The sequence below is a fragment of the Camelina sativa genome, chromosome 16 (assembly GCF_000633955.1).
Source record: "Camelina sativa cultivar DH55 chromosome 16, Cs, whole genome shotgun sequence".
In the NCBI taxonomy this organism is placed as follows: domain Eukaryota; kingdom Viridiplantae; phylum Streptophyta; class Magnoliopsida; order Brassicales; family Brassicaceae; genus Camelina; species Camelina sativa.
Window position 1 is genome coordinate 22,960,393 of NC_025700.1, and position 15,317 is coordinate 22,975,709.

Here is a 15,317-nt window from a genome sequence, read left to right on the forward strand (position 1 = left end):
AAAGGTTCTAAACAAAGCTTTATGATATAATTATAATCGCAATAAACTTATTGTTGAAAACAAGTCATCTTTTAAGTAGAGAAAAAACAGAACCATAGAATTTTCAGAGACTTTTTTTGATACAAACATAGGAAAGAGGATCCCAAAACGTTTTACATTGGAATCCTTTATAGTTGAGATAATAGTAATTTTGCTTGATCACTTCTTGAGGTGAGGGAAGCAAGTGACAACATCAGCCTTGGGATGCTTCGCCTCGGCGTGCTCCCTGCATTTCACTTCCGATGTAGTGCAGATGAATGTTTGCATACAAACCTTGCACTGTTTATTATAATAATAAACACATCAAGAAATAACAAGCTAGTTAGCACCACACAATCCAATCATAAAACTGCTTAATAGATCAACATGAGATAAAATATCACACTAAGGTTTCATGATTCCATAAACATCGGTAATTAAGAATAATAACCCAAGAATTGAAAAAAAAATCTTTAATCTTTGATGATTTGGTAAAACAAATGATCACCTGAATCGACATAGCTTTCTTGTTAGCTTCCAGTTGGCTTCCTGTAAGAGAGATAAAAAAAAAGATCATTACAAAACACGAGTTGTAGAGCTAAATCTCCCAAATTGACAAAACCTATTAAAAAAATCGAATCTGGTCGGGTCGTGTACCTTTTCCAGCAGCCTTTGCCTTTTCCAAGTTTTTGGCGCGAGCCATGGCTGACTTCTGTGCGTTTCCGCCACCCATCTTTTTTGTTCTGATCGAAGGGAAAGAGAGAAGAGAAGATGAACTCAAACCCTAATTTTCAGAAATACACGAAATGGAATAAGTTTTTTTTTTTTTTTTTTTTTGCCGACTCAATGAGAAAAGATTTATATGAGGAGAAAAATAATAATAATGCCACTTGCTTCTTATTTTTTTCTTTCTCTATAATGTCCACTTACATTTAATTCGCCCACTCAGCACTCACACCAATCACCTAACGCGTGTATTTTTTTTTTTTTTATTCTAGATAATTCGACTTTTCACTTATTGGGCCTTAAGGCCTTTTTGGTTGCATATGTGTTGGGCCTATTTGTTAAACTTTATGAGTTTTATTATCATCAGCAAGATCTCAAATCCCACTCTCTTCTCCGACGTTTTTGTTTTCATTCTCCGGCGACTTTACCGGTGTGAAATTTTGGAATCGATGGGTGTCGTAATTGAGACTATTATCTGGGAACCAAGCTCAAGTTTCTTCGTCTTCTTCTTCGTTTCCACATTTTTATCGATACTTCTGTTTCCTTACTTGGCTAAGAACAGAACTTTTGGTACCTTTGATCATTCTGTTTCCTCTTCTTTCGCTCGGTTCCAGAGATGGTTTCTAGCTATCTACACTCTATCTTCAGGTATATCTACAAATGGGTCTTCACAATTTTATCTCTTTCTTCATAAAGCTTTCATTTTTTTTTTTTTTGCCTTTTCTCTTCAATCTAAAGTGGATCCTTTGCTACAAATTTGGATTTTTACAGTGATGGAAGGTTTATGGTCTGTGTATGGAGAATTGGTGTTATCATCTTATGGTTTAAGTAAGGAATCAATGGTTTTTTATCTCTGTGTTGCCTATTCGACTGCTCTTGTTCTCGGTCCTTTACTTGGTGTGATTTCTGATCTCATGTAAGTAGCTTTTTACTACAATGTTGATCATAGCTAACCTTAAAAATAAAAAATCCAATGGTGCTCGGTATTGATAATAGCGAAACTTTTGTAGGGGTCAGAAGAGAATTTGTCTACTCTTTTGTGTATTGCACTTCGTTGTTGGTGTGTGGAAGAGGGTTACAATGAGTCCTAGTGCTTGGTTTGCAAATATTTGTCTCTCTCTTGCTGGTCTTGTATATTCGTTTGGGTTTGAGACTTGGCTAGTTGTGGAACATGAAAAGGTAATTGATTCGCCTCAGCATTTGAGTTTTTTTATCATTAGAGAACACAAAGTTATGATTTTTTTAGTAATGTTATTGTTATGTGTGTCTTGTACCTTTGTAGCAAAGTCAGAGGAATGACTCGTTAAATGAAACATTCTGGTTGATGACTTTCCTTGAGTCTGCATCTTTACTAGGAGGTCAAGTTCTAGCAAATTGGCTTGTAGATGAAAATGTTCAGCATGGTATTGCATCGTCTGCTATGGCGTCTTTGTTATTGTCTGTTGTGGCCATTGTTTGTATTGTCCAGACTGCGAAAGAGCCTTTGAAGACCCTCCCATTTAGGGATTATTCTGTAGCTTTCTATGCATATGTTCTTGGTGGTAAGGGTTTCTCCATTTCAATTCACATATTTAAATTAAACTTGTAACAAAAATTCAGAGTTTAAGTTAAGTTTGCTTGTCAATTTGAATCAGATAAAAGAATATGGTTCCTGGGAACTGCACAAGCCTGCCTCCAGTTTTCCACTGCAGTCTTTTGGATTCTTTGGGCACCAACCATCGTGGTATGATCAAGCTTTCTATTGATCCATTATCATTTTAGACGAGATAATTATTTCTTCGAAAATGCAATGATCTTTTCCTTTCTTATATTAAAAAGTATGTTATGTTGGGTCAGGCTGATGGGCGAGAAGTAAATCTAGGATTAATATATCCATGTTTCTTGGGTTCAAGAATGCTTGGGAGTACAGTATTCCCATGGCTTATGAGTGGACAATCATTGCTACGTCTTGAAGATTGCTTAGTGTACATATATGCAATACTTGGGATTGTGTTTTCTATTGTAGCCTATGATTATCAGGTAACTTATTTGCTAGTTTCAGTAAATACTTGTTGCTTCTTATGGAAGGCCTCTCTCACACATTAAAAACCGTATCCTGCAGGAAATCCGAATCTTAGTAGTACTTTTCTGCTTATTTCATGGCTGTGCTGGACTTGCCCTGCCATTGCTTGCAAGACTAAGAACAATGTAATGCTCTTATGTACATAGACTAGTTCACATTTTTCAGATCATTTTGAAAACACATTCTTTGTTAGTAGAAGAATCGTTCTCCTCGGTTGGTAATGGAATGCAATCTTTATTTATAGGTATGTGCCAAATGAATTGCGTGGCGGGATGATAAGCCTCTCTCAAGTCCCAGCTAATGCAGCTATTTTGTTTTGCTTAATACAGGTATGTGCCATAAAAAAATACTGTTGTTAAGCTATTTTTCCTCTGTTTCAGTCGCCTTAATGATCTTAATATTGCAGAGAGGGTACTCTAACAAGATTGAGAACTCAACAATGATGGCTTTTGGTGCCATTTCTTTATTCACTGCATCTGGTTGTATATATTTATTGAGACGATGGGGAAAGTCACCACATCAAGATTGGCACAAACTATGATCCTGAGTAAGCTGTTGTCTCTGGTTATGAGACATATGCGGAAGCAGGACAAGGCAAATCAAAGACAAATCTGCATGTTTCCTAACAATATTCAGGTTCGTATGTAATCTTGTGTTGAATAGTCTCACTTCGATTTTGTAGCAGCATGAAGTGAGCTATAACACACAAACCTGGAAGCTCAAAGATGCAGTGAAAGCAGTATAAGAGGTCTGATTCGTTAGTTTTGAGAGGATTCTATTATTTTGAATGATTGTTTTCTTTTTTTGTTCTATTCATATCTTATCAAGATCATCTCCTTTGGACCTTTTAGGCATTATTGTTGTACAAGTAAATATGAATGAAAATGAATTTTTTTATCAGAAGTACAAAGTCTTCAATCATAAATTTGGTCTCGTATCCATTTGGTGGCAACCCATTTCTCACCCTTAATAACAGGACAGCTTCCATGGAGAGATGTCTGCAACAACAAAACCATATTTTGTGAAAGATCAAACATTCTATGTCTGAAATTGGGGTTTCTTGATTGTCTGAAACACTTACCTGATCGATTGTTTTGTTTGGGAACAAATTGTAGAAGAAAATGGCGTCGCCTTGTCGCGGCTTTACTTTCAGACCAATACACTTCTCATAATCATAACTTCCATTCATGTTTCTCCCATTCTGCTTCCTCAAAACCAATCTTGTTTTACAACCAGAGTACCCTAAGCATGTTAAACCGAAAGAACAAAACAATGATTACCTCGAATGGGAACATTGTCTCTCGACCTTCTTCAACAGTTGATAAGAACAATAAGAAAGTCACAAGCTGCATTCACAGGTTGATTGGAGGATCAACAGATGGTAGTTTTGAAGTCCGGAGCAGGGAAACTAAATTAAGTTGCTTACTTACCCTTTGGCTTATCTGAGGACCATACTCAGCTGGATTGAAAGCATCATAATGTGAATCATACTTCTGGCCAAGCTGATACCTCAAGATGTTGAATGACTAGAGAAAGAAAAAAAAACACATGGAAGGTCTTATTCATAAGTAGAAAACCACACATGTTCTTGGACGTTTTGGAATATATATCTGCTTACTTCGTAATAATCACTAGGGATTCTTGTGGCTGAAGCAATTTTCTCTTCGATGGCATCTAAAAGCCCGGACTCATCTTCATCAGCACCGATGAACACTCCAGTGCTGCATTTGAAAAATGTTCATTGATCAAATGCTCTCTAGCTAGCCACTGAACTGATCTTATGTAAGTTTTTTCTTAAAACCTGGTTCTAACGTTTCGAGTGGTATCTGCCGTTTCGCCTTTCCTTAAAGCAAGCTTAGAAGGCTTAAGCTTAGGCTTTGCCAGATCGACTATGGCTTCACATTGTTGTTTAGTTGCGAAATTCCTCAAGTAAAAAACTCGAGGATTCCAGCTTAAAACCTAATCAAAAACATGTACCAAAATCATCTATACTTGTGAATCTATTATTATTATTTGATATTGTCACATATTTGAGAAGTAACTGACCTGAAAAGGAATGTTGTTAGGGACAGAACCATGATCTAAAGATTCAGTTTCCTCGTTTACAGATCTTCGTGTTGGAATGTCACTGTAATGTCTCTGTAGCAAATAAAACAGAGTTATGAAAGAGCTTCAACGGAACTCGATCGAAGAATATTAAGAGAGAAAGATAACAAAAGAAGACCTGAGAGAGAAGAATGAAGAAGGAGAAACCAATGATGGCGAAAAGAAAGCAAAACGCAATGAAAATGTAAGGAAACCCTAGCTGCTGCTTCTTCTCTTTGCCATAAGATCTCATCTCTCTGTCGACGGCGGGAACTTGAATTCTGAAACAGAGAGAGAGAGAGAGAGAGAGAGAGAGAGAGAGAGAGAGACAAAAAGAGAGAGAGATAAAGATGAGTAAAGGTGACTACACGTCATTAAGTCATCTTCTCAGTTTCTAATGTAGATTCTCTATGGGACATTTGTCTCCCTTTAAAAACTTTCCTGTCTTTTAGATTCGAACTTAATGTTTTTTTTCATAGTTGTGTGTTTTTTNTTTTTTTTTTTTTTTTTTTTTATGTTTTACATTATCAATGTGATTATATAAATTAAAAATCAAAATTTACTTTTTACTCAAATCAAATGTAATAGACATTTAAGTCTAAATGAATTTATGCTAATAATAACTTTTTTTTGTTAAAAAAAAAACCCTAATTCTCTCCCACCTCTCTCCTCTCTAAAAAAACAAAACCGCCGCTATTGCTTTTGCCCAACATCCGGTGGCTTTATTGCCCCGACGTTGTACCTCTTTTGTGCTTAATTGCTTTTTCTCTTTGTCTCTGTCTTTGTTTGGCCTTGGATTGTCTTCTCTTGCTGGTTCAATGAAGTCTCTCCCTTTCTTTGAAGATCCAGATCTGATTCGGTTTCGATGCTCGATGGTGCTTAATCGAGGGGTTTCTTATCACAGGAAAGTGGGTTTGATTCTCTGTCTTGTAAGATCTCAATCTCACCAAGTTAAGCGTGTTTGGTATATCTCCTGTTTGCTTGATGGTGGCTTTAGTTGTTGTTTGTGGGATTAGTATAGTGTTTTGTTGGGTCTTAGGCTCCTTTTCTTAGAGGTCTTTCTAGGGTTTGTATGGCGTTGCCATGGGTTCCTTTAAGGTTCTTTGTGGTACATTAGGCATGAACTGTTGGATGTGGCTCGGGTTTTTGGATTTGATCTTGGATCTTTGCTCTACCTCTGCTTCTAGTCCTCTTGCTGGGTTGTGTTTGTGAGTTTCTCTGGGTTCGCTCTCGGTGTGAGCCATTTGGATGATATTTTGTTGCTGAGTCACCTACTAGCCTATCTTTGAGTTTCCTTGTGAAGTTTTGGAGTTAGGTTTTAGTTGAAGCAGTGGATTCGTTCTCTAGTTCTTCTCTTGCCAGGATGTCACCAATTTTATATCTGTAGGTGGCTGAAATTGGGTCGACGAAGGTCCGCGTGTAAGAACAGTTGATCTTGCGTGGCTTGTCTCCAGTCGATTTCAAGGTTTTTCTTTGTCCCTAGGGTTTCTTGCTCTCCTAGTTTGGTTGTTGAGGTGTTTGGGTAGTTGTATTTGTGTCTTTGGTCGCGTTGGTATCTTGCTTGCGTCTGGTCTGCTTCTGGTTTGGCTTCGGTTGAGGTCTTTCTGGCTTTATTGGTGCTTCCGGCGTTAAATGTTCTATAGAGAAGCTTTGCGGGAGTCTCTCGTGCCTTTGTTCAATTATAGTGTTTAGGTTTCATTCTCTCCAAAACTTTTGCTCATCTTTAGATGTTTGCTTATGAGTTTGTTTTAATCAATTTCCCCGTGTTTTTGGGACTTTGCTTCCCTCGTTTGGCCAAATTACTCTGGGGACATTCAGTAGTCCGCCGGCTATTGTAATTTCAACTTGTATCCTTCCTCCTTATCAATAAAATCCAGATGACAAAAAAAAAAGACATTTAAGTCCAAATGGTAATCATTCTGCCAATTATCTCTATTATTAATTAGGAATATATTATATATTTAAAAAACTTCTTAATGTGTTAAAAGGACATTATGTTTGTAGTTATTTTAAAGATGTTCTCTTCAATGGTTGAATTAACAAAAAGTCCAAAACTAGTAAAAATTTGAATTATTTTCATAAACATTGGGATTCATTTCATTAAAATTGTGATATGCTGTTTTTGACTTCTTTTTTTCCCCTAACAATATTTTATCTATACAATTCTAATGTAGATTGTATTATAAATTTAAACAGTTATAAAGTGATCTATTTTTTTTATATAGGTGCTATACAGTTACGAAATCATCTATTTTTGTTTAGGTTTTTGATCCGCATTGTTTAGGACGAAAAATCTTACTTTATATTATGAGTTTAATAAGAGATAAGTTACAATTCAAACTCTGAAATCCCAAAAATATTCTTCTCTCATTGATGCTCCTAATTCTTTGTGCTCCATTGAAGCTCTGTATTAGAATCACGACAAGACACCCCCGCTGGTTTTGGGCATTATTAATTGTAACAGAAGTTGAGGATAACAAAAATTTTAAAAAGATTTGGTAAAGTTAATTTACCCTTTCTATTTGAAGAAATATCAAAATTTAAAGTTATTTTTGTAATATCCAGAAAACATATTTAAAATAATTTGAAAAGAAATTAGTATTCTTAATTTAAATATTCTAAATACTTTTACTTTGCTAAATCTTTTTAAAATTTTTGTGAATCATGCAGTCTTATGGGTTTTGTGAATCATGCAAGCCCGATCCATAGGACAAGCAAGCGAAGCCAAGGATTAGGGCATCAATTTTTTTGGAGCATATTTTAGCCCAAAAATTCTAAGCCTTATATATGTAGAATTTTTTTTTTCTTTCTTTCTATATTTAGTTTTTTTATTAGATTTTTTTTTTACACATACAAAAAGTATTAATAAGTTCAAGTTCTATATAAGAAAACAATATATTATTTATGTAGATATATCCAATTTACAGATGAAGTTTTATTAGGTTTATGAAAAATATTCTCTCCTCTTCTTTTTTTTTTCCACAAATTTTTTTTTTTTGCTAAATATGTAAAATTCATATAAATGAAGAATAGGCTATACAAAAGTATCTCCTACAGAAAAAGTAACCTCGGCAAAAAAAAATTAAAACAAGGTTACAATAGAGTTAGGAAAGTGATTTGGGTGATTTAACGAAACCAAAGTGAGACGAGTTGTTGCCAGCGTCGTCTAGGTCCTCTTGCAGTGATTATAAGCCTTATCTCGCTGTCGATGAATGAGAATAGGATCTGGGAGGCAAGCCTGCGGGCGTTGTGAAGGATATTGTTTCGGTTTCTCCAGAGATTATAGACCACTACTTGTGAATTGAGCTTTCGCAGCAGCGAGGGAGCAATTGTAGTAGAGCGTCGAGTCCATGAGAGAAGTTCTGTCCAGGAGCAAAACAATCTCTAGCTGGGGCAAATTCTGCTGAAAACCAAACTCCACACTTGTGCTGAGAATTCGCACACCAGTAAAATATGATCCCGTGTCTCTGAGGGGATGGAGCAAAAACAATAGACATCCACTTGTATCTGCCCCCAAGCCAAGAGCCGATTCCGAGTAGGCAGTCTATTGAGATGGCTAACCCACATGTTGAAAGCATATTTTGGGACCACTCCTTTGAACCAAACCGAAGAAGACCATACTTGCTTAGCTGCACACGGTCTGAGAGCTTCCCACTTTTCCACAAAATTTATCTCATATTTTTAATTGTTGGTGAATGATCATTAGATTAATGTTAACTAAACTTGTTGTTAATGAGTTTTAAAGTAAAATTTTATTTAGAAAAACAAATTTATAACTCTAATAAAAAAAATTCATATTAGAAGAGTTTTGAAACAATAACGAGTGATTAGGCAATATAATATTTATTTTCATATAAAATATTAAATGAACATAAAAAGACAAAGAAAAATGAAAAAAGGGAGCAAGCAAAAAGAACATATTTAGGTTTGTTGATTTAAAATCTAAATTATGAAAATAATTTTTTTATATACAATAATAAACATAGTATTTAATTTTTTTAATTTTTTTTGGTTTAGGGCATCTAAAATTTTCTGACTGGCCGTGGAATCATGTTGTAGAACAGGTTAAAGTTGATCTACTAATACAAAATATTTTAGTCTGATTTCAAATGAGTTAACGAAATGTGTTACACTAATCTTAACCGGTCATACACAAAAAAATACGATCTATATAAAATTATAAAATCTAAATATCAATCAAAACATATTAAAACAAACATAAAAATAAAACATATATTTTTATTTAATGATTATTTCAAAAAATTGTCTCGCGATAGAACGCATGTTAAAATGTAGTAAAATTCAAATGGAACAACGTCATTTATTGGCATCATGTGACATCCTAGTAAATATTTGTTATCGATTTGATGGTTTTTTTTATCGGATTTTGATTGTTCTAAAAAATTCAAAATTTACAAATGTTTATATAATATATATTAGGAACGACTCAAAATTTATGTGTACTGATACAACTGAGTCCATGGAGGAATAGGTTGTTTTCCATCATAGTCACCTGAGGAGTTGCCATCCTGATCGTCGCATTGCTTCTTCTTATTTTTCACATAAATCATTCCAACTTCTTGACTTATCAAAAGAAACTTCACCTAATTATACCTATATTAAAAGCTATAAAAGGAAGAGTGAAGATAGAATTCACTCCTTCCAAAGAAAAAATTTGGCCACAAGAAGAAGGGGAGACCGGAGACTGAACAATTAAAGGTTGCTAGGATAACTGGTTTTCATGAGTAAAATCAAACATATCTAGAGAAAACAAAAGAAATTGCAAAGGGATAAAAGACAGGACTAACCGGAATTATAATATCGTATCGGAAAAAAAAGATGAGATGAAATTACTCTCTAAAGGATTCTAAAGAAAGAGAGCGAAGGCCAACCCAAGTTTTAGAGCAAATACGTAAGTATGAAAACACACGAAATATTACACGTAATAAAATAAATAAAAAGATATCCGATGTTTTTTTTTTACCGATCACCATATGTAATAAGGCAGATTAGACAATACAAATCACAGTAAAAATTATCTTGGTACTTGAATACCGAAGTGTCAGTACAACGTACATGACATTTAGAGCAAAACGGTCGAGTGTTACCATCGTTAAGAGCAATTTCAATCTCTCCTTCTTTTCCGAGGAAATGTTGAGGTTTCATGTACATGTCTATTCCCAACAAGCATTTCACATGGAGAGTGACTCTACAAGAGTCACATGTATAGAACCACTCGCTTTCATCTAATTTTGATTCACATATCTCACACCAGCATTGACCACTTGTTGTACCCTTTTCTCCATAGCAAAGAGTGAGTGGATGGCTATCGTGCTTGTAGTGTGCTACACTTGGCAAAGTAGCACATTTAACTCCCAAAAAGGAATCGCAGATCACACATTCTAGGTACTTACGTGAACATGGATTACTACAACCGATACATTCTCCTTTGGTCAAATTGATGTAGATGGGGTGATTAGGATGGCTCTCATGGATCGATGTATCTGGAACGAAAGCACACTTGACGTCTAGCTGAAAGTTACAAAACTCTACATCGCAACTGTACACGAAACCCGAACTATGTCGGCAACAAGCACTGCAAGAAAACATCCCTTCAACATCATGACCACCTACACTAAGCTGATGGAGGGAGGGGTCACTTTTGTTGAGGATAAGCGGATGCTTGTGTAGTGGATGATGTTGTATGCGAGGAAGGCATGTACATGCTTCGTGCAGAACAAAGTGGCAGTCCAAACAACAGTAGAAAGCATCATAAATCGATATTGGAAGGCAGCAAGCCTTACAAAACTTCTTTGCACCGCGTTGGCTACCCTTCCCGTGGAGTTTTAGATGACATTTATGAGTGAAATGCTGTATCGTCTCCTCATCAATTCTTTTGAATGGCTCGATAACTTCTTCTGTTTCTTCAGGCACATCTTCGAGATCTTTGCCGTCCCACACTTTTTTATTCGTCGCACATTTAGAATGGGCACCATAGCAACATCCCTTAGTGCAAGAATAATGTCCGTAGCTAACGTCAATGGTTTTGCGACAAACTCCACAAGAAAAATCACCAGAAAGAAGAGAGGAAATGAGAGACAGGCGGTGTTGGTGGCGGGTGATCTTAATGACACGAGGTAAATTTATACATGTTCTGTGAACCATGTAGTTACAAGGAAGACAAGCGTAAACTGGATCATGAGCGTCATTGAGAGGTAACCCACAAACATCACAAGGCAAAGGAAATCGTCTAGGAAAGAGAGTGAGAGGGTGGCTGTGGCTCTTTGGGTGGGTGATAGTGAGAGGTGGTGGCTTTATTGTACAAGTGAAATTGAGGCTGAAGTTGCAAACAGAACAATGATAGTATATATCTTCGAAACGTTTCTGACAACATTTGCATTTTCCATAATATATATCTGATGAATAGGCAACATCATCATCATCATCATCATCAGGACTATCATCATCATCATCATCATCATCGTCATCCTCATCATCATCATCATCATCAGAAAAAGGGCCAAAAAAACGAGCACGGCGACGAAGAAGACCCCCACGACCACCAAAATAACCTTCTGATTCTGAGGACGACGACGATTCTCCCCATTCTTGAGGTATCTTAGAGGTATCAAAATTAGGATCCAGGGAAATAAGCGTGAGTGGGTGAGAAAGGTGAAGAGGGTGTTTCATCTTTTGTGGTAACACGTGACAGCCTCTGTGGAATTCCAAATTGCAAAGGGGACAAAAGTAATAATACCTTTTTCCCTCCAAGTGTTTGCCTTTGCACCCGAAGCACTCAGAGAGACGAGGATGAATCGGTAAACGGCGGCGTTGGAGCTTATGCGGTTCAACCGGATCTGACACAGGGCAAATCTCTTTAGATCTCGGCCACGGCTGTTGCGAAATGTTGCTGCTATGGCGACGGCCAAACCTTTGCCTTACAGATCGCTTTACATGTCTAGATCGTAGCTTGTCCAGGCGGGGGCAGAACCTGATTACGGGAAGCTTCTTCTCATGTAGTGGTGCCATATGGATTTGCGTTTGTTTACTAGAGAGGAAGAAGCCAAGTTTTCATCGCTTTCTAATATCCTTCCAGAGTCTTTCTATCTTGAGGCTCGCACGTTCACTATTTTAGTTCAACTAATTCGATGCTTCCAGCTCTAATCTTGGTTTTAAATCGTTCAGTTTGTGAAGACCAATAATTTTGTTATTAGTTTCAATGATACAAAGACAACCACCCTTTATATTTTTATATTTGATTGTTAATATAAAAATATAAAAATGTTGATGGGACATCTCCTAGTTTATTTAGTATTTCCCGTAGGATACTACTAGTTTTAGAAGAAGATATATGGGTAGTAGTAGTTTTACTCACGTCCACTCTCCCTTTTCTCTTACTAAGTTTTTCCTTTACCGAAGAGAGAAGTAACAACCTCTCGTCTCTCTTTTTATTTCTAGTATAAATTATTATTATACATACATATATAATATAACAATATTGTATTTTTGTGTTATTTTGTATAACAAAAGGTTATATTTAGAAGTTGTAACAATTTTTAAAAACATTAAGCTATTTATTATATAAATAATAAGTTGCATTAGATGTAAAAATATATATATTTTTAAATAAATTTTACATTTTATTAAAAAAAAATATATTTAATATATTTTGTGAAGAAAATGGCAAATGTTACTCGGACAGTCGGACACTTGGACTTATCAGCATTATTTGCTAATGGAGCAAAATCTTTTACCAATGACCCATTATTAAGAGTTCGGTTCGTGTTGGGTTTCTCGATTCATTACCAAAAGAGTGAAATAAGCCTCCTTCAAGAAAACATGAATCATAAGACCATTGAATCATAAGACCATGTACAATGGTTTATAAATTCAACATCCTACACATTAACTTTTAACACTCTACATCATTTTCTCTTTCTTCCATCTAATCATTCATTATTCAAATCAATTTTAACTTTTCCAATAATTTTGTTTAATAAAATTCAACACCTTATCCCATTATTTTCATTTTATATTTTTATTTTTATTTAATTTGATAACAACACATTTATAATAATAATTAATAGAATTTAAAAATAAAAAAGGATAGTTAGTAGAATTTGTTGGGATCCATTCAAAAAAAAAAGTGAAATAAACAAAAATTTATTAGAAAAGAATTAGGAAAATATAGTAAAAATTATGGTTTTTTTGTCGGAATAAAATAAACCAAATCTGTATTTATAGAGTTTAAAAAATGATGAATTTTAATATAAAAATTATTTTATAAAAGAGTTATTTACTACATAATAATTAATTTTAAATGATAAAATAAAAAAATCTTCGAAACTTTCGCTCTCCAATAAAAATACAATATATGTCCCTCTCTCAAAAAAAAATTTCAGAAAAAAGAAAACAAAACTTGAGCTTTCACGTGTTTGTAGGGCCCAAAATTTCAGTTTCAAACTGTTGAATTGTTTCATCAAGAATTAATCATTTTTTCTTTTTTTCGACACCTTCATTGCAGTCAGTTGAATAATTTTTTCGAACACCTCCATTGTGGATGGTCTAACATAAAAGCCACGTAGGTCTCAAGGAGCTCCATAATTGCCACGTTTATAGCACGCGTCGGAAACATACGCGCCATACGTGTTCCATATAAGCAAAGAGTGTAAACCTCTCATCCGCGGCATGAATTAGCAAACGGGGAAACAAATATGGAAGATCAGAAAAAGCCACCAACGACGGAGCAAGAAGTTTAAAACGACGTTGAGTCTATCAAGAGCCCATACTTGAACTATGATAACTTGGAAGATTACAAGATGAAAGGTTACGGAGCCGAAGGCCACCAAGAGCCTAAGCTCGGCATGGGAGGTGGAGCCACCGATGCTCCCACTCCTTCAGGGGGCGTTGGCCGTGGTGGAGGTGCTGCATCGACGGATCTTTCCTCCACCGGTGCCATCAACCGTCAGGGAGTTCCGTGAAGGAAGAAAAAAACTTGGTTATGGGTTTGTGGGATCGCCAATAAACACTAAAATGTAGCTTAGTTTGTCCAATAAACTGATCTTGTTTCGTTTCTTTTAACGTGTTTTTGATGTAAGTTTGCTTACATGCTCTGTATCTTATTCTGATACTTCAAATGATACTTTTAATACTATATATCTTTCTGATATTTTAGCCATTATTTTCCATTCCAATACCCAAGATTGTTGTCACTTGATCAGTGTCACCAAATTCTAGTCTTGTTAACTATTCTCCTTAATCAAAAGAGCCCACTAAAAAGTCCATTAAAAAGCCCATAACCTCAACAGCCGACTTCAGTTAAGAATTACCCACAAGGCCACGTAGATCTCGAGGAGCCGCGTAGTTAACGTGTCGGAATCATACGAGCCACAGTGTACTTTTAGAAGCTCAATAAAAAGCTGAGACATCTCAAGTTAAGATCCTAAAACAAATCTAAAAGCAGAAAAAAACAAAGGAAACAAACAACAACAATACACAAAAATGGAGGCTGAGAAAACACCACCGACGACGACGACACCGGCGACAACGACGGAAAAGAAAACTGGGCCAGAAGTGAAAGACAACGACTTACCAACCAATAGCCCTTACATGGCTACGGGTACTTTGGAAGATTACAAGATGAAAGCTTATGGAGCTGAAGGCCATCAAGAGCCTACGCCTGGTCTAGGTGGTGGCACCACCGATGCTCCTACTCCTTCAGGCGACGCACCTGCCGACGCCACCACCACCGCTGCGAAAGCTCCATGAATAAAGAAAGACTCATAATTTATGGGTTTTAGTTGGATCGTTGGAGAAAATAACCCAAACTTGTCGTATGTTCAATAACTGATCCAGCTTCGTTTTTTCTTAACGTTTTTATGGGTTAATTAAAAATTTATTTGCGTGTAATGCTGAGTGCTAAAAATAATTACCGAGTTTCATAAGATAAAACATTATCATATGTTTTTGTAAGAAATGAAGTTGTAATGATTTAGTGATTAATGTTATCTTCATTCCTATTCGAGAGGTCCAATGTTATTCAATTTTATCTCAATCTACGCTTTTAAGTATGGGTGTCTCAATCCAATGTTTGGTTTTGGTTTGGAATTACATGAACACTACTATCCACAACAAGATAAGAAAAATGAATTTTATATGAAACACTACTAATTCACATATGAAAACATGAATTCGTTTTTTTTTTAATTATATTTTATCAAACAACGAATTCATTTTTTATTCCCATCATTTTCTGAAGGGCCGGTGAATGATCATCATCAAGCCATGATGCTCGAAGTCGGTGGCTTTGTGACTTGTGAGCACGATCGAATATATGGTGTGGGAATATATTATTTGCCAACGTACACGTGGTTGGTGATAGCCAAATCTTGGACATAATCTGTATATAGAATATGTGGCTCACAAA

General features: G+C 35.7%; 6 protein-coding genes across 6 annotated transcripts; 3 read left to right on the forward strand and 3 right to left on the reverse strand.

Annotated features, from left to right (window-relative positions):
• LOC104751944 (uncharacterized protein At2g23090) lies at positions 6-894 on the reverse strand. Its single transcript, XM_010474005.2, has 3 exons — positions 676-894; positions 527-567; positions 6-318 (listed from the first exon to the last, which is right to left on the reverse strand). The coding sequence occupies exons 1-3, from the start codon at positions 749-751 to the stop codon at positions 199-201; spliced, it is 237 nt and encodes a 78-aa protein (XP_010472307.1). The 5' UTR covers positions 752-894; the 3' UTR covers positions 6-198.
• LOC104751946 (molybdate-anion transporter) lies at positions 1,135-3,706 on the forward strand. The gene is made up of 9 exons (XM_010474007.1): positions 1,135-1,392; positions 1,516-1,660; positions 1,755-1,923; positions 2,027-2,285; positions 2,379-2,467; positions 2,581-2,763; positions 2,846-2,931; positions 3,051-3,135; positions 3,213-3,706. The coding sequence occupies exons 1-9, from the start codon at positions 1,194-1,196 to the stop codon at positions 3,345-3,347; spliced, it is 1,350 nt and encodes a 449-aa protein (XP_010472309.1). The 5' UTR covers positions 1,135-1,193; the 3' UTR covers positions 3,348-3,706.
• LOC104751945 (prolyl 4-hydroxylase 13-like) lies at positions 3,613-5,282 on the reverse strand. The gene is made up of 8 exons (XM_010474006.2): positions 5,031-5,282; positions 4,853-4,945; positions 4,608-4,765; positions 4,425-4,527; positions 4,237-4,332; positions 4,087-4,152; positions 3,888-4,007; positions 3,613-3,804 (listed from the first exon to the last, which is right to left on the reverse strand). Exons 1-8 carry the CDS (start codon positions 5,142-5,144, stop codon positions 3,721-3,723), a joined length of 834 nt encoding a protein of 277 aa, XP_010472308.1. The 5' UTR covers positions 5,145-5,282; the 3' UTR covers positions 3,613-3,720.
• Positions 9,843-12,106, reverse strand: LOC104751947. Its single transcript, XM_010474008.2, has one exon. The coding sequence runs from the start codon at positions 11,918-11,920 to the stop codon at positions 9,872-9,874; it is 2,049 nt and encodes a 682-aa protein (XP_010472310.1). The 5' UTR covers positions 11,921-12,106; the 3' UTR covers positions 9,843-9,871.
• Positions 13,561-14,060, forward strand: LOC109129406. Its single transcript, XM_019237556.1, is given in 1 exon segment — positions 13,561-14,060. A coding segment is annotated over 1 exon segment (267 nt). The 5' UTR covers positions 13,561-13,605; the 3' UTR covers positions 13,873-14,060.
• LOC104751948 lies at positions 14,328-14,934 on the forward strand. The gene has a single exon (XM_010474009.2). The coding sequence runs from the start codon at positions 14,393-14,395 to the stop codon at positions 14,657-14,659; it is 267 nt and encodes an 88-aa protein (XP_010472311.1). The 5' UTR covers positions 14,328-14,392; the 3' UTR covers positions 14,660-14,934.

What these genes read in the sequence shown, in the direction of transcription:
- LOC104751944 (XM_010474005.2), bottom strand. Translation starts at nt 751, where the DNA reads ATGGGTGGCGGAAACGCACAGAAGTCAGCCATGGCTCGCGCCAAAAAC. An exon ending in GGCAAAGGCTGCTGGAAAAG is followed by an intron (nt 568 to 675) that starts GTACACGACCCG and finishes TCTCTCTTACAG; the next exon opens with GAAGCCAACTGGAAGCTAAC. An exon ending in AGAAAGCTATGTCGATTCAG is followed by an intron (nt 319 to 526) that starts GTGATCATTTGT and finishes TATAATAAACAG; the next exon opens with TGCAAGGTTTGTATGCAAAC.
- LOC104751947 (XM_010474008.2), bottom strand. Translation starts at nt 11,920, where the DNA reads ATGGCACCACTACATGAGAAGAAGCTTCCCGTAATCAGGTTCTGCCCC.
- LOC104751946 (XM_010474007.1), top strand. Translation starts at nt 1,194, where the DNA reads ATGGGTGTCGTAATTGAGACTATTATCTGGGAACCAAGCTCAAGTTTC. An exon ending in GGTGTGATTTCTGATCTCAT is followed by an intron (nt 1,661 to 1,754) that starts GTAAGTAGCTTT and finishes AAACTTTTGTAG; the next exon opens with GGGTCAGAAGAGAATTTGTC. An exon ending in CTTGCAAGACTAAGAACAAT is followed by an intron (nt 2,932 to 3,050) that starts GTAATGCTCTTA and finishes CTTTATTTATAG; the next exon opens with GTATGTGCCAAATGAATTGC.
- LOC104751945 (XM_010474006.2), bottom strand. Translation starts at nt 5,144, where the DNA reads ATGAGATCTTATGGCAAAGAGAAGAAGCAGCAGCTAGGGTTTCCTTAC. An exon ending in CTAACAACATTCCTTTTCAG is followed by an intron (nt 4,766 to 4,852) that starts GTCAGTTACTTC and finishes GTTTTTGATTAG; the next exon opens with GTTTTAAGCTGGAATCCTCG. An exon ending in TCCCTAGTGATTATTACGAA is followed by an intron (nt 4,333 to 4,424) that starts GTAAGCAGATAT and finishes TTCTTTCTCTAG; the next exon opens with TCATTCAACATCTTGAGGTA.
- LOC104751948 (XM_010474009.2), top strand. Translation starts at nt 14,393, where the DNA reads ATGGAGGCTGAGAAAACACCACCGACGACGACGACACCGGCGACAACG.